The sequence below is a fragment of the Aedes aegypti genome, chromosome 1 (genome assembly GCF_002204515.2).
Source record: "Aedes aegypti strain LVP_AGWG chromosome 1, AaegL5.0 Primary Assembly, whole genome shotgun sequence".
In the NCBI taxonomy this organism is placed as follows: Eukaryota; Metazoa; Arthropoda; class Insecta; order Diptera; family Culicidae; genus Aedes; species Aedes aegypti.
Window position 1 is genome coordinate 291,860,710 of NC_035107.1, and position 18,594 is coordinate 291,879,303.

General features: G+C 43.7%; 1 protein-coding gene across 19 annotated transcripts in view; it reads left to right on the forward strand.

Moving 5' to 3' along the window:
- The window catches only part of LOC5577636 (putative mediator of RNA polymerase II transcription subunit 26), a 100,078-nt gene extending 82,772 nt beyond the window's left edge, over positions 1–17,306 (forward strand). For 15 of the 19 annotated variants that reach the window (XM_021838168.1, XM_021838170.1, XM_021838171.1 and 12 more), the window contains one exon: positions 779–4,542. In XM_021838168.1, the coding sequence (XP_021693860.1) occupies positions 779–4,248 (3,470 nt within the window). In that variant the 3' untranslated portion in view covers positions 4,249–4,542. Of the gene's footprint in view, positions 1–778; positions 4,543–4,648; positions 5,032–5,143; positions 5,282–5,614; positions 5,921–5,983; positions 6,215–6,273; positions 7,507–14,951; positions 15,228–15,291; positions 15,404–15,595; positions 15,835–15,940; positions 15,968–16,302 lie in introns of those variants that run through there. The other 4 variants (XM_021838178.1, XM_021838179.1, XM_021838180.1 and 1 more) reach the window with 4 other exon arrangements.
- The last annotated feature ends 1,288 nt before the right edge of the window (positions 17,307–18,594 follow it).

Genomic DNA, 18,594 nt, shown 5'->3' on the forward strand with positions numbered 1-18,594 from the left:
CGATCCTATCCTTCCAGTGTACATTCGTACTAATCCCAATAACCTCTTGAAATTCGCAGCGTCGAAGACTACGCTGTGAGTTCACCTGAAGCGCTACTGAACGAAATCTTCGCTCGCATTTTGGAAACATTTCTTCTTTCTCTATGAGTAACATATACTGCTTGAAGTGGCAGCTTTCCTATTTTTCTGTAGCTAATATTCTACATGACAAATTCTGGATTTGCTTTGAAAAGCTGGTTGTTCGTCCTACTGTTATTGTTGTTTTCTTGTGTTGTTCTTCTTTGATCGTATTCTTGTTGTGAATTTTTAGTAAACCCTATCTGTCTTGTTCCCTGAATCCGATGGACTGGCGAATGGATTAACATTAGAGTAAACGACCTTCCTGCCGGGTAGACAGAATCATATCCAAGCACTGCTGGCACGGACCAAACACGACACTACAGCTCCAAAAAGCAAATCCTGAATCCCGAACCTAATCGAGACGTACACGAGCTACTTTACATACAAAAAAAAAAAATCAAAATTCTACTCACATTCGGCTGATTTTTTTTATTCTACGTAGATCTGAATTTTACTGGTTGGGGGTTCTCACACACACACTATTCGTATTCTGTGTCTATCCAAATCAAAAACCTGCTGTTGCCAAAATAACGTTTAGAACAACCACAAACCGTATGTAGATGCCAACTGTTTCTTCCAGCCAACCAATTCACCAAAACCACGCACCAACCCAATATCTTATGCTCTGTATTATCTGTATTATATTACCAACCCCTAGATGGAACAGAAATTACGCCGGCAGGAAGGTCAACCCCCAATGTTTCCGCTTCCGCGAGTGCAGAGCTTGACAATAGCGAAACTGTACCCGCTGCTGAGGCATCCGCTCTAGAACCTAAAGAACAATCCCAACCACAGTTGGACCATTTTGACTCCAGTGACACGGTTGACAATTCTGCTCTAGACCCAGACTCGAACATTTATGAAAACAACTCCATTGCGGGTTCTGCCGCTCGTAAGCCCATGACCAAACTTTTGTCCAGTAGTAGCAGTTTCAAGGAAAAGCTACTTCCGCTGGAACCCGACTCTAAATATGTCCCTGTCTATGACCACAACGCAATACTCAAATCTCCAGTGAAGCAACCGACCAACGTAACTGACGACAATTCCACGGTAGACAACACAAGCCACACCAAACCGGACGAAGAGAACGATGAGAAATCCTTCGAATACACCGACGAAGATCTGGACGAAGCTTTACTGGCAGACAACAACGAACCAATCGACAACAGTGGCGATTTGGACGATCCGTGCAACGAGAGTCAGTCTTTCTATATGCCGATGACTCCAAAGAAACCGGTTTTGAACACCTCGGAATCCTCCGACCTTAAACTCACGGCAATGGACATCCTAAACTCGATTCAGAAGGGTTCGGTAGACGTGCAGGACGAGAACACCTACATCGAAATGACCAATGGTCAAAGCGGAAAATGCGTGTTCGGAGATGACCTTCGATCGACCTATGAAATGATCATGGTTCAAAACAGTCCTCCAAAGGCCGATCAGGAACCGCTCTACATGGAACTGTCCCAGCTGAGCAGCAACAGCTTGGAGAAGAAAGAGAAGCCCGAACTGCCCAGTAGTAATCGCAAGCCGGCTTGCGAGAGCAATACGAGTACACTGAAGAAGAAGCAGTCCGACCGAAATACCTTGAGCAAGAAGCATAGTAAACGGAACGACCTTCCGGATATTCTCAAGTCCAACAACAGCTATCTCAAAGACGACGATAGCTCGGACGCAGATGATGAATCCGCTAAGGACCTGAACAACTCCAACATCAAAGCCGCTCGGTCGCGATTCAGCTTATCGGATACCTTCCGACCGGCTTCGTACTATCTAGGAGCAAGCACTAGCACTCCTCTAGGCGACTGCATCGACAGTTCTGATAGCGAGATCGTATCACCTCCTCCGATCCCAACTACAGCTCTCCCGCTGGACGAACACAACAGCGACGAAATATTCCTATCGGAGAATTTCGACACCGTCAAACGACGAGACAAGGTTGGTGGTTCGAAGTCAAACTCCCGTTGCTCCCTCCTCAACACCTCGGATCATCGTCAATCTAGCCAAACCAACCTATCCGGATCGATCGACGGCAAGTCGCAAACTGGGAAGACCACCCACTACGATTCCAACAGATCCAGCCTACAGAGTAACCTCTATCTGGGATCTTGCTACAATGTGGACGGCAGGTATGATAACGGATCGAATACATCGTCCGATTACGACCTGTACAAACGGCTTCGGACGGAGATTCCCGGAGATGACGTCAGCCGTCGAACGTCCACTTCCCTGTCCGAAACGGAGTCCATTGAACTGCGGCGGAGCAGTTCCAAGATGGACATCCACACCCGTAATAAACGACGACCGATTTCCGAGGACTCGTTGAACGAGATCCAGGCGTTGGGGACTTTCACTCTCGAAGAGTCCGTTTCAAACGCGAGCTTCGACCAGTATCTTGGCAATTTAGAAAACGTGTACGTGAACTCAGAAAAGACCAGCACCAGCCGAATGAGCTGGATCAACGACAGTTTGACGAATTTGCCCACGATGGAGGGGTTCAAGAATGGCCACGACAACAACATTTACTACGAGAACGTGGAAATACAGCCACCTCGGCCTAAGTCCAATACGAAAAACCGCACGGACGATGAAGTGAAGGCGTTCTACGATTCCTTGGAGGATGTGGCCTCACACGAGAAACTAACCCTATCGCCGCTGAAGGAGAAGAACCTGTCGATTCACGACGCACGCTGCGAATCGGAGGACTTGATGGCTGCCGGACGGAGCAATTTGAACATCGAGATAGTGGACTCGGTGACCATGTCCTCCATGGATCTTGATCAGCGAAGTTCGTGTACGGTGTTCGACATGACGCAGACCACCACACCGGTGCACAGCCGGGGGAACAGTAATCTGTCGGATTCGGCACCGTACTACTACTCGGATCTTCAGAGCCGAGATTCGTCAATGACGGATATTAGCAAACTGTCGGATTTGGGGAGGATCAAGTTTCCGCTGAAGTTGAACAATCAACGGGATGTGGGCGTGAAGAAGGCAGGAATATCGCACATCCACAATCCGATAAGTCACGTCAAGGCGGCTAACATTCTGACGGCGGCGGAGAAGGATCATGAGATAGATCAGCGAAATATTTACGAGTCGGATCGTATGATAGACAAGAACGTGAATAAGATGTTGGAGGTTTCGCTGTCGTCTAACAGCAAGAATTATTACAGCAACAAGATGATGAACAGTAAGCCTAGTCAGCTGGAGGAGCCACGCATCAGCGGCGAAGTCAGCTCATCTACGTCAATTTTAGCGTCTATATTGAAATCTAGCAATAGTGCGAGTAGCAATCAGGTGTTGGCTGCGTTGAGTAATCAGCATCCAGCATCTAAGAGTAGTTTGAACATTGCCACTGACACTTCGGCCAGTGGAGATCACCTTTGGGAAGAAGATAGTTTGTGGAGAGACAATCTGCGTAGAGCGTCACATATGCACGCAAAGTCCATGGAAAGCCTGGATCATTTGGCGGCTGGATCGTCGATGCAGTCCAAGTTATCTACGCTGAATAGGAAGCACTTGCAACGGCAAGCAGGGAAGGCCATAACGCGGGACGTGACCTATGTAAACGACGAACTGCTGACCAAGACTCAGCTATTGAAGAAACAGCACAAGTCGCAAGGTTCTAGCGATGACAATGACGTTTACGTGCAGTTGGCGAACAATACGAACAACATGACTGACTCGGCATCTTCCGATACGCATTCCGATGTGTACGAAGTGCTTCGAGACGAGACAAAGTACGACATTGATAGGGAAAACATTCGACAGTGGGATCTGATGTCCAGTGGACTGGTCAACAGTACGAACAAGAGCTTTGAGACTGAAACAAGGGACCTCTACCGAAGTCAGTCGAACATGGAAAAGACGAACAGTAGGGAAGGGACGTTGAGGAAGAAGCGAAGTTCTCTGGGTATGGACGGATCGTTTCAGTCGGCCAAGGGTACAGTCGCTAGCACATCTAAAGCAAGCTCGCTAGTGGGTCCCTCTGGTAGTAGCATTGAGACTGCCAGTTCCACAACCGTCGATAGCAATGAATATACGCCAAGTCCCGGGTCCAGCCATGTCTTTCCAACGTCGTCGGATGCACATGTTCACAAAAAGCACAGTAACACAACACACTAACGAACAATCAAATAACGGAACGGAAAGCACAGTTTGTTAAGCGATAGATTTCTAGGAAGTATTACTCTTAAGCATTCCATTAATTCGGTAAGGTCAAACGTATGTATTTATCATTTCTCTTTGTACATTAATATATAAAGCAAGGCCAAATCTACACACTCAAGCAATTGCGATTGAAAGCGAATATGATAAAGGACTTTTAGCATAAAGTGATATGTTATTTGACTTAAGTTGAAATGATTTCATATACACACAATGGAAGATATGTAAATATACATTTTGACATACAACAGATATGGAATACCGTGTTACTCTTCTCAATTCAGACGATTCACTAAACTCAAGCATTCGACGACAAACCCCGCGTGTTTAAACGAGAGACTTTTCTTAATACTTTCAGCTTCCATTTCAGTTCGCAACGTCAAAAACATTCCCAAGGTGCCACTGACGGTCAAACCGGACCCCTCGGACTACCGATTGAACCCGCAGTTCCAGGGATTCTACGAACCACCCCAAACCGAGTACTACTACCAGGAGCAGGACAGCTACATCCGACCGGACATCAGCTTCGAATCCACCCATGATCTGTACACTCAAGCTCAGCTACAGCGAGCCCAGGAGATCAACCTTCAGCAGCACTACCAACTCCAGGACATCGACCGAAGTCTTGCTGCGCTCAGTAATCAGCAATCTCCCGAGGAGAAATGGCCGTCGACCGCCAGCAAGCCGATGTTCGCCTCCCGAGAACAGCTGACTCCCAGTCATGACAAATCCGAACTAAGAGTAAGTTATCTACCCGCGGGACTTCCTTTCCCCCTCTACCATTTACATCACAATACAAATCCGATCTCCACGCTGATGATCGCCAACACTGAATGACCCGTGTTTTTCACAGACCTTGGAAATGTCGGCCGGGGACTTACTGAACCGCACTCACGAAGAACTAGTCTTGCTGTTGATACAGTTGCGACGGCAAAACAGCAATACGGCACGCTCAATCGAGCAGTGTTGCACAAACATTCACGACATTCAGGTTACCGAGAACTTTTCGCTTACTAGATTTTTTTGCGTTACTGTGCAAAGGCTTACACGGTGTTGGGGCGGGACTCTAACCTCGTAGCTGGGAAGGTCCGTTTTGGGGACTAGTCAAAATTCTACTAACCGCTATTCGCAGTGCCAACGATACAAACGCTCAGGGTGTACAAACCGGAATTCTGGTTGAGGGTCTAACACTGATTTCCTTTCGCAAACTCGCTCTTCTTTTGGCAATCGAGACTACTCACAACATTCAGAAGTGACACATGTTTTGCGTTCCATCTCCCATGTCCGAGACTTGGTAGATTTACCGTTTTCCCGCCGTTTTCAGAATTCGATACGTACGTCTGATGGGCCAACGCGGGCCGAGAACCTGGCCCGGCTGGAGTCACTGAAAAAGCAGTTGGCCGAACTTGAGAAACAGTACGAAAAGGAGAAACCCCTGATCAACCTGGTGGACAACATGGTCAAACTGGGAACGCTGTACCGCGGAGCGCCCGGACAGAAGAAGACGCTAGGCTCCGAGTCGGCTACGCTCGATCGGTTGGAGTTCAACCAGCGAATTCAGGAGCGGCGCTTGCTCCAGGAGGAACAACGCCAGTGGGATCGGTTGAGCCCGAACCACTCGGAGCTGCAGGTTGGTTTTGGGCGGTAATGTGTTCAAATGACTTTATCCTGTATCATTATTTTCATTCCGCAGTCGAAGGTTCAACAGCTGTACCACATAGACCAACTGCTTCAGGAAGAGTCCGGTACTCTACAGAGCCTGCAACGCGATAAGGAAGATCTTGAACGGGCACTGGGCGGACTGAAAGCCAAGATCATGAAGGCCGATACTCCACCTATGGCAATTGAAGCCGCTCGGCAGCAGCAACACACACTAGAACGGGAGTTGTCTCGAGTACATCTCCTGTTAGCAGAGAATTCGAAGGTTTGTTCTACTTTCAACCCCAGTGTATCTTCATTTTTGATTTTATAATCTTTTTTTAGAAACTCGAGAAAACCGTCGCAGACAACGCTCGTTTGGAACAGGAGCTGTTGGTTCTGAGGCAGAAGTTGCAGGCTTCGCGTGACACCCAAGCATCAATGACGCCCGGCCAAGATGGACAGTACGTGGGAACGGCCAGTGCCGTGCTGGAGTCGGAACTGCGAAGAGTTCAGCTACTGGTCGGCGATATGCAACGACAGCGGCAGGAGCTCAGTCAAGCTGTGCGGCAACTCACAGACAACTCGGACACCCTGTACAAACAGATCAACAAGAACGGCGAGAATCGATCACACATCAAAAAACGATCGCACAGTACGTCATGGGTGGAGACCGATCTGGACTCCTTGACTAGCAAAGACCAAGGTCGAAGTGAAAGCAATTCCTCGCTGAACTTGTTGGATAGATCGTCGTCTTCGATGATCGGTAGAATCGAACATGATCGATCGGAAGGTTTCGAATCGTGCAGCATAGACAGCGATGACTTACTGGAAGACTCCAGTGGAAATCCATTCGTTTATCATGATAAGCAGGAAATCAAAACTGTACGGATAGTAAAACGGGAGTCCGAACGACGTAATCGCGATCGAGAGAAGGATCGAAGCAACACATCGACGCACAGCCTCGATCAAGTCCTGGAAGAGGAAGCGCAGATCTTCGAAGACTACACAAACTACCATCGGTCGAAATCGTTGCCTCGGGGATACGAGACCCATGAAGCGTTCGTACAAAACCAGGACATTCAAACGTACGCAAACAACCTGAAGGACTACTACAGCATGACGGCCAACGGCAACAATAGCTACCCAGTTTCAATGATCGACCGCAAAGCGGATCTGTATTCGGGTTGCGATCGGCAGCAAGCCAAATCCTCGGCGAGTAAACAGCCAAACTTTTCATTGGTGAACCCAGAACTCCCAGGTCTACGCACCAAGACGGAATCCATTCAAAGCCTAACCATTTCCGAGCAAAGCCCAGTGTTCCAGAGTGAAGCTGCCAAGCAGATCATCCACGAAATGGTCGGCAATGGACCGGAGCAGCAGGGAACTGCCAATGGGAGCAATGGGCACAGCATGTCCACCGCCGAACGGCAAAAGCAAAAGGCCGAACACATGGCGCAGCAGAACAAACATCGCCGTTCGGTGCCGAAGGAGAAACGACGACATCACACGGCGCCACATCACGTCACGGCCAAGCAGCTGGAACTGCTGCAGAGCGAGAACGATATGAACAAGAATGTAAGTATGATGGGGAAGGGCGAAGGAGAATTTTCTTGTTACCATGAATTGGATATTGAAAAGTTTTTTAAAGGTGTGTTGACGATGTAAGATATGCCTTAAAGGCATATCTGAATGTCTATCGTTTTCAACGAGATGGCCAATGTTCTTTCTATTGTTTCTAACGTTACCGGCAATGAACACGATTTGTTCGAAATTGGCCATTGAGCTCATAACTTGAAAATTAGGTTCTGATGCTTTGCCAGGAAAATACGAATCTGCAATATCGTTAACCCTAGCAAGATGAAAAGCCGATCTAGGGTTTAATTCAGTGCATGATATGGCGACCGTGACAAAAGCTATAAAACTCAGTATTACGGGTAACTTCGCTTATTTTGGCTTCCAACTATTCAATATCTATAATTTCCCTATTTCGAAAATCTAAAATCTTAAAAATAGCAGTAAACTGTTTTTTGAACTTGACCAATTCGACGCACTTCGACTCATATTTTATTATTCGATATTTGACTCACTTTCAACTCGAGCTTAACCCATTTGAAGGTTACTCTCAAAAAACTCACAGCTCGTTTTCAACATATTCTCGACTTGCTCTCTAAATTCTTTATCATTCCGAAATCAATTTTTCGACCCTTTTTCAATCGCCCCGACTTTTTCTTAATTTCCTCCTAACTGATGGACTAGGAATCTATCATTTAATAGATACATTCTCGAATATATTCAGATGCCTTATCTATTTACTTTCATTTTATTCTCGAGTCACACACAACTCACTCTGGATTTCCGCATGTTTTTTCGATTCACTTCTAAATCACTCTTAACCTTTTAAATGTATTTGAAAAATATTGCCTATGCTATCCTATGATATATTGGCCAAAAATAATCTCAAAGCAATAGGAATTAAACCAATTCACTGCCAATTCATCCTTAAACTTGTCAACAGTTGATCACTGACAAATTCCTCTCAATTAACTGTGAATTGAATTTCGATTCATTTTTATTCACTCACAACAACCTTTTTTCTAACTAAATAATTACTCTGAAATAATTATTTTTGATTGACGTTCAAATCTCTCGCAATTTCTTTCATACTGACTCACAACTAGTTTTCCAGTAACTCTTGAATCACATTCGTCTCAATGTAGATCCTTTCTCGATACATTCTTGCTTCGCTCGCCTAGTTACTTTCGAAGTGCTCATCATCCTCAAATCTCTTCATAATTTATCTCCATTTACTCCTCGTTCCATTTCTAATTCGACTAATTCTTGACATATTTTCGAATCACTCTCTAATCACTTTCGACTGATTCGTAATGAGCTCTTAAATAAATGAAAGCTAGAGTCACTTTCGGAAATACCTCAACTTACTACTTGTTCATACACACGTGATTTTCTTGCGACTTTTAAGAATTAACTCACTCTCTCGCGGCAATTAGCATCCACTTTTGCGCCAATCATCATCCATTTTTCTTAAACATACGATCAGTGATTGAAAGTGGCGAACATGTCCGTTGAACTGGAGCAAAAAACTTGCGTCTATCGTGCTCGTGAGTAAAGTGATTCGTGAACGTATTCAGAGCTTTTCAGAGCCAATGACGCTTAAAAACACCTTTTTCCACTCCAAGATTTCCGGGTTTTTAATTATATATTCGATGACTGCTTTGCGAAGCCTCAAGCAGTCCAATTCATTTTCGCGCGCTCGGAGTGTTTTTCGGTGGTTTCGTTCGTTTGCCCAGTGCTTTGCGAAGCCTCAAGCAGTCCGATTCATTTTCGCGCGCTCGGAGTTTTTTTTTCAGTTAGCACTTCATTCGCGCGCCATCGGAGTTATTTTATATTCCTGCTTATACGTGTTGACGCTGCGATTGTAACTGTGCAGTCGAGGATAGATTACCAATTGGTGAGCTCGTTTTATGATTGTAATAACACATTTGTATCATAACAAGTATTTTTTTATGAACTTGTTGAACAAACTATGAATAGTTCGTCACTTTAAGTGTTGACATAAGCGCTTATTCATGTTTTATAAAATTTCAAGATTCAAACCTTTGAATAGTTCGATGTTTAAGATGTCGACACATTGATTGATAACTTTTTAAACAGAGGTTACATGAATCGCATCACTTACCAAGGTGAATCCTGATCATGTAGCTTTGAAGCCCTCTTACTAACAAAACTCCTTCCCGTGGCAATCATGAAGATGCAGAGGTATACTCGATCTTCAGTAACAACGGATGTCACACTAAAATTCCTTCCCTTCCCCGATGACCGTAAGGATTCGATTACTCACGAGTAAATGTTCGTGAACTTTTTGCTATTTCTTTTGATATGTTCTCCCGAGCAGGCGGGAGCGAACTTACTAACGCCAAGCCTGTTCGCGAGTCTGTCATGTTTGGTTCAGCGTTGGTTTACACTCGTGAGGTGATTCGTGATGCGAACATTTCAACCAATGCTCACGATTCATTCTCAACTGAATGTTCAACGTCTTCACTCTTCGATTCACTCTGTACATCTTCGTTTGTTTCTATTCAACCCGGAGGAATTCTCGAAGTACCTGATAGCGGAACTAGCGGAAAAAATCATAACAGAAACTTCCAGAAAAAATAAAGAGAATCTAACGAAGACTTCCTAGAAGAACTTAAGGAAAAACTTCTAGAAAAACAACCAGCAGAAGTCTCAAAGGAACTTCCAAACGAACTTCTATAGGAAGTTCTGGAGGACGTTTAAGAGCATCTTGCGAAAGAAATTATAAACGAAATTACAAAAAAAAAACCAAGAGGAACTTCCGGAGGAACTTTCAGAAAAAACTCTTGAGAAACTTTCGGAAGAAGTTTTATAGGAATTTCCAAAAACAAATTCTGGATAAATTCTACAGCAATTTCCAAAAGAACTCTCTAGATGAAATCCTTGGGGAACTTTCGGAGAAATCCGAGGAACATTCAGAAAAAATCCTGGAGGAGCTTCCGAATTAATTCGTTGCAGAAATCAGAGGAATTTACGAATGAGCTTCTACAAGAGCTTGTGGATGTATTCTTAGAGGAACTTCCATAGAAACTCCTAGAGAAACTTCCGGAGGAATTCCTAGCGGAGCTTCCAGAAAAAATCCTAAAGGAACTTCCGGAGGAACTTTGAAAGGAACGTCCGGGAGAAATCCTTGAGAAACCTTCGGAAGAACTCCTACAGGAATCAGATGAACTTCCTAAGAAACTTCTACAAGAACTTTTGGAGGTTTTCCTAGAGAAACTTCTACAGGAAACTTTCGGAGGAATTCCTAGAGGAATTTCCGGAAGATTCCGGGGGATGTTTCGAGGTAATTTTACAGCAACTTTCAGAAGAATTCTCTAGATCAAATCCAAAGAGAACTTTAGGAATAACTCATAGGAACTTACAGAGATACTCCAAGTGATACTTCCGGAAGAAATCAGAGGAACTTGCGAAAGAAGCTTCAGAGAAACTTCTGTAGGAGCTCATAGAAAAATTCCTAGAGGAATTTTTCGCCACAGGAACGTCCAGATGAACTCCAGAAGAAGTCTTCTGGAGTAAATCCTACAAGAACTGCCGAAGGAGCTCCTACAAGAACTTCCAAAGGAACTCCCGAAGTAGCTGCTAGCGGAGCTCCCGGAAAAAATTCTAAAGGAACTTCCAGAATCTAACGAACACCTCCTAGGAGAACTTCAGGAAAAAAAAACTAGAAGAACTCCTAAAGGAACTTCTATAGGAAATTCTGGAGGACATTTAAGAGGATCTTGTGGAAGAAATTTCAAACGAAATTACAAAAAAAATCCTAGAGGAACTTTCAGAAAAAAAAACTCTTGAGAAACGGAAGAACTTTCAGAGGAATTTCCAAAAACAAATTCTGGATAAATTCTACAGCAACTTCCAAAAGAACTCTCTAGATGAAATCCTAGGGGAACTTCCGGAAGATCGCCTAGAGGATTTTCCGGAGAAATCCGAGGAACATTAAGAGCTTCCTGGAGGAGCTTCCGAAATAATTCGTTGCAGAAATCAGAGGAATTTACGAATAAACTTCCACAAGAGCTTCTGGATGTATTTTTAAAGGAACTTCCACAAGAACTCCTAGAGAAACTTCAGGATGAACTCCTAGCGGAGATTCCGGAAAAAATCCTAGGAGAATTTCCGGAGGAGCTTTGAAGGAACTTCCAGGAGAAATCCTTGAGAAACCTTCGGAAGAACTTCTACAGGAATCAGAGGAATTTCCTAAGAAACTTCTACAAGAACTCCTAGAGGTATTCCTAGTGGAATTTCCATATGAACTCCTAGGGTAAATTCCGGATGAACTCCTAGAGGAGCTTCCGGAGGAATTCCTAGAGGAATTTCCGAAAGATTCCGGGGGAAGTTTCGGGCAACTTCCAGAAGAATTCTTTATATAAAATCCAAGGAGAACTTTAAGAAGAACTCAGAGGAACTTACAGAGATACTCCAAGTTATACTTCTGGAAGAAATCAGAAGAAACTTCGGAAGAACATTCAGATAAACTTCTGTAGGAGCTCATAGGGAGATTCCTAGAGGAATTTTCGCCACAGGAACATCCAGAGGAACTCCAGAAGAACTCATACAGGAAAGACCGAACGAGCCCTACATGAGCTTCCAGAGAAACTCCTACAAAAACTTCCGAAGAAACTCCTGCGGGAACTTCCGAAGTACCTGCTAGCGGAACTACCGGAAAAAATCCTAGACCTCCTAGAAGCACTTCAGGAAAAACTTCTAGAAGAACATTCAGAAGAACTCCTAAAGGAACTTCCAAAGGAACTTCTATAGGAAATTCTATAGGAAGTTCTGGAGGACGTTTAAGAGGATCTTGCGAAAGAAATTCTAAACGAAATTACAAAAAAAAAAACAAGAGGAACTTCCGGAGGAACTTTCAGAAAAAAAAACTCTTGAGAAACTTTCCGAAGAAGTTTTATAGGAATTTCCAAAAACAAATTATGGATAAATTCTACAGCAATTTCCCAAAGAACTCTCTAGATGAAATCCTAGGGGAACTTCCGAAGAAATCCGAGGAACATTCAGAAGAAATTCCTGGAGGAGCTTCCGAAATAATTCGTTGACCAAATCAGAGGAATTTACGAATGAAGAACGAAGAACATCTGGGGGTATTCTGGAGGAACTTTCATATGAACTCCTAGGAAAACTTCCGGATGAACTCCTAGAGGAGCTTCCGGAGGAATTCCTATAGGAATTCGGGGAAGATTCAGGGGGAAGCTTCGGGGTAATTTTACAGCAACTTCCAGAAGAATTCTCTACAGTAAATCCAAGGAGAACTTTGGGAAGCACTCAGAGGAACTTCCAGAGATACTCCAAGTGATACTTCCGGAAGAAATTCGAAGAACCTTCGGAAGAACTCATAGCTCATAGAAAAATTACTAGAGGAAGTTTCGTCACAGGAACGTCCAGAGGAACTCCAGAAGAACTCGGACAGGAAAGACCGAGCGAACGGTACAGGAGCTTCCGGAGAAACTCCTACAAGAACTTCCGAAGGAACTCCTGCAGGAACTTCTGAAGTACCTGCTAACGAAACATCCAGAAAAAAATAAAAGAATCTTACGAAGACCTCCTATAATAACTCCAGAAAAAAACTCCTAGAAGAACTCCTATAGGAACTTCTGGAGGAACTTTCAGGGAAAATTCTTGAGAAACTTTCGGAAGAACATTTAGAGGAATTTCCGAGAAAATCGAGATAAAGTCTACAGCAACTTCCAAAAGAACTCTCTAGATGGAATCCTAGAGGAACTTTCGGAGAAATCAGAGGAGCTTTGTGAAGAACTTCTACGGGAACCTTTTGAGGAGCTCCTAGAAAAACTTCTAGAGAAAATTTCGAATGAATTGCTACAAAAATGTTCAGAGAAAATCCTACAATAGATTCCGAGTAACTACTACTGAATGTTTATGAGAAACTTCTGCAGGAACATTCGAAAGAACTCCTACAAGAACCTCCGGATAAACTCTTACAGGAACTTCTGAAGGAACTCCTACGGGAACTTTCGGGGAACTCCTACAGGAACTCTAACAGGAATTACCAGAGGATCTCCTAGAGAAACTTCCGGGAAAAATCCCAGAGAAATTTCAGGAAAAAATTCCTTCTAGAGGGACTCCAGGAAAAACTCCTAGAATAAATTCTAGAGAAACTTCCAGATGAACTTCTAAGGGAACTTTAGAGGATCTTCGGAAAGAAATTCTAAAGCTACTTACGGAACACCCCCAAAAGGAACTTCCACAAGAACTACTAATGCAACGCTCCAGTGAAACACTTTTCTATAAAAAAAAGGCAATTATAATGCGCCACCATCATAGACGTCGCCGGGGATGAATGAGAGAAATGTCACTGAAAATGACGACCAAAATTATTTGTTTGAATTCATAATTATTTGACCATTGAACTATTTTTCATTGGCATAATAATTTAGACAATTTAATCTTGTGATACGCGTGATTTCACAACAATGTAACAAATCCGTATATATATGAGCCAATAGATTCGCCTGCTCATTAGGCACAATTTGAACAGTAATCAGCAGGAACTCTTCCCTAGTCCATAAGAAACTTATTAAGTTCTACGCGTTCACGAGCTTCTCAAATCTAAATGTATCCTTATATTCCAAACTCTTTAAAAATTGAAGCTTATTGGCCATTGCGATAATTATCTGCCGATTATTTCCTCTGATCTTCATCACAGTAAGTAGTCTACCCAGGCTTGATAGAAACTCCTCTGCGATGCAAAAATGAGGCGATTTTGACGTTTTTCTGAGGAGCAAAAAATTAACTCAAAATTTTTAACACAGATCCTCAAGCAATTCGAGTGAGAGTGCAAAAAAAAAATGCGAGAATTTTTTTGGTACTCTCTCTCTCTCTCTCTTGTTGCTATGCTCACTTTTACTCACGCTTTAAAAGAACTTTTCAGTGTCCCGCCCGACCAAGACAGGCCTCGGGGAGTTGTGATGGCTCTCTTCTTTGATGGAATTTTACTCTGTTGTGTTTTGTGCTGCATCTTCCTCGCTCATTTTTTGCTGTTTCTCTGCTTTGCATTTTTCGCTCCATCGCGCAGAGGCAAAGGCAGCACGCTGCTCTACAGTATGTCACCAAACTCTGATGATCATAAAGCCTGAGTTTGACTCCTTAGTATTTTTTAGGCTTCCAAATTTTTCTTGGAGTTCTAGGACAGTCATTGGTAGCTAATCTACCTTAGTTCGATGGAGTGCTCCTCGACAATGTGAGTTCTTTATACTTACTAGCTAGCTAGCTTCAACCACATAAGAGAAATCGCTTATTATGCTATAAGATTTAAAAATGTTAATAAATTATGTCTTTGGAAATATCTTCCAGAATATTCTATAGGTATTTCTCAATCATTTTGCCCGATGTTTACTGCACTAGTTTAAGTTTTTCGTTTCGAAAAATGTGTAGAAATCCAGTTTCTAATTCCCATCATGCAGAACATCAACTGGCGGGCCCGAGATGACGTAGACCTGGAAGTGACCATTAGGCCCCGCTCGAACGCCCCGGATGTCGTCCGCTCAGCAATTGGACCCCGCGAGAAGATCTCCGAGCACACGATCGACAAACTCCTAGCAGCACCCAGTAAAATCCTCATTCCAGAACGGTACGTCCCCGAGCAGGCGCCGGAATTGTCCCCGGAGGAGAAACGCCGCCGCCAGGAGAAGGTCGAAGCCATCAAGAAGATGCTCTCGGAAACGCCGATCGCCGGGAATGTAAGTCCCATTGATATTCCCGGGTTAAGTTGATTGATTTCAAACGCTTTGGATCTCTTTGTAGGACACGTCCCCGAATCAGCCCGCCAATGCGGAGAAGCGACAACGGGAGCACCTGCTACAGCTGAATCAGATTCTGGCCCAGCAGGTCATGCAGATGAGCAAAATTGTGGCAGGTAGGTCCAGGTTCCCTCCGTGCATCCCGTCTGAGCCGTTCTGTGTGGTATCGCTTTGATCGAGTTTGATCGTTCTCATTCAAAACCAGTTCGGTTTGCACTTGTTTCATTTGATTTCGATGATTTCAGTTTATGTTCTATATTTATGATTTTCTTTTTTTTATTTTCTGTATCATTTTTCTCATTCATTAGGTAACCCGTATCATGCCACTAATACACAAAAGTAGTGCTCTTATTAGTGCCACCGGATGCACCGTTGTTTCATTTCGGTTATCTTATTATTTATTGAATGTGTTTTTATACGAGCAGCTTCTAGTATGCGATTTCGATTTCGTTTTTTATTGTTTGGAATGCCACGAAGTGTGTTGAATTTGTGTTACTTGTTGAACTACTACTACTATTGCCATCTAAATGTGTATCACTCATACCTATCAAACGAATCGAATGTTTCCCAACAACGCTTGCCCATTCAACAACTACTACTACAACATCAACTACAAAAAAAACATCTATACAACCGCCTCAACAACGATTCAGACGACCTTCCCGAGGAACAGAACACAGGTTTGTATTGCGAATATCAAGAATGAACTCTTCATAATATCTTCAACGATTGAGGGTGGTACTGCGAGACGGCCGTCCAAGATTCAAAGAAACGTCTCTTGGACGGTCCCACACATACACCAATATCGACCGAAACACTCCCAGAAAATCCGATCATCCATCCGTATGATTTCCGTTTCCTTGAGATACGTTATGATTTGCATGATGTTGATCATATTCTCCTCGAAGCTACTTTCAGTTTTGAATTTTGAGCTTTGCTTTTGAGTCGTTTTCGCAAATCGATCCGCTAACATATATTTTCTTCCAACCCACGCGCCGAATCGTTACACACACAGAGAACTCCATGGCAGTGCTGCCATCCAGCATCTGCAAGCTGAAGAAGGCACGTGGCGGCGGTTTGCTTCGCACCAACAGTAACGGAAGTGGTCGCAAGGGCGGCGAAGATGACGAGGATGAACACTATCGCAGCGAGATGGAGGATTCGGACAATACGGAATCGCCTCCGGAACCGCTGCCGTTGTACCAACAGCGGGAAAACTATTTCACTTAAGCAAAAGCAGCAAGCAAGACAAACACAACTGAGGATTTCAACGCTAAAATTGCTTCCAGATGTACAAGTTGTCACCAAAACTAATTAGAAAAGCGAGAGATATATTATCGTTGTTAAAGTAATATTTGCTAGAGAGAGAGAGATATGTTCGATACAAAACCAAAAACGTGGCACGAATAGTGGATCAATTGCATTGATTTATCCGTCCATCATCGGTTGGAAACACTGCTTTCAGACAGAAGGAATACACAAATACTCGGCTTCTTGGCACGAATCGGAAATACCATACCAAAAAAATCACTCACACAAACACATACTCACGCATATCAGTCGAAACCAAGAGAACAAAACAGGAAATAGAAACCGTATTTAGTTGCATGGCAATAGAATTGACCATTTGATAAGACCACAAGAGCTAATTTACTACCGAACGATAGCGATTTTAATTTAGAGAGACAAGTTTAGCCTTCAACGGAAGACCGAAAGCACGTTTAACAATAACGTTGATCAATCAACCTACTTAAGGAGAAGATGCATTGCAGTGACGAGCAAACAAATTCAATAATGAAGCGTCAATTACGGTACTTACGGTAGGACAGCTGGACACTGCTAGGAGAGAACGAATAATAGACGGAGCATAGACTCATACGAGCAAACATACAGAGACAGAGAAATGTTTTAATGGAACTACGTACGTACTATAAATATAGCTACAATTTGAACATCGCATGTTACTTGGTTAGGCTATCTATCGAAGCAGAGAAATGGCGAATAATTCAAAACCTTATGATATACACGAAAACATACACATACACGCATACCTACACACTATGAATAGCCAATCATTAGGAGTATTGGAAGTTTATTACCCCGCATTGCTGCGTGGCGTTCGGTGAGGATCGTATTGGCGATTCCAGGTTTAACCGTGTTCGGTACTGGCCGGACCAGAAGGTTCAAACTACTCATCTATTCTCCAATTTTAGTAATTTTCGATCGAATCCTAAGCAAATTGTTAATTAGTGTACTACTGATTTTTTGCAACGCTGGTTACTTACTTGATACTTGATGGGCAACAATTCCTTGCTGTTGCGTTGAATCAACGCCGAATGAAGAAGCCTTCTCCATTGGACCCGGTCATGTGCCAATCGCGTCCAGTCGTCTTGAACTCACCTCGCTTCAAGCCGTCTATTGTTACGAAGGATGTTGAAATCTCATCCGCAATCCGTATACTTGATTTCGATTCTTCCAACATTGCACGAATCAGTCTAATCAGCTTCGCCGGAAAACCATGTTCCATCGTTATTTCCCACAACTCGTTTCTTTTCACTGAATCGTACGTCGCCTTGAAATCCAATAAATAGATGATGAGTCTGCAAGTTGTACTCCCGGAATTTATCGAGGATCTATCGCAGGGTAAACATTTGATTTGACGTCGATCGGTCCTCATGAAAACCAGCTTGATATTCGCCGACGAAGAGTTCTTTTTTAAAAGGGAGGGCACATGAAACCATACATGTAGCTATCAGACAGTTCTTCTTCCTCTCATATCCCTAGTAGTACATGGTGAATTACTACACGCAGTTACTCACTACCGTGCTTGAGGACTCCGGCCGGGAGTTGTTGTTCTTCTTCGAATCCTTAATCGCCTTCCTAACCTCATCTAGTGATGAAGGCTTCACAGCTTGACCATCGTTGTCGATGTTTATTCTGTTCTCCGCTGCTCTTTCGTTTCCACCATTCAGTAGCGTTTTAAAAGTTCTCCTCCTGGCAGCCAACAACGTTTTATCTGTCAGTATATTACGGCACGGCTTTCTCCGCTCGCCATTGTCAGTTTCATAGAATCGCCGCATATCGTTCTGTTCCATACAGTTTTGTGCCACGGCTATCACGTTTTCATCATACGCTTTTTTCTTCCTGCGATCTTCATCCACTTCAGGGGCGTCTTCGAGCAGTACCTATCACTTCTCGCACTGTTTCACTCACCGCTTCATGGATTGAACCCCATAGATTGTTGAGGTTTTCGCTCACATTGATCTCACTTATCCGCTCGTGTCTGCTGGAAAGGGATCGCTGTGGT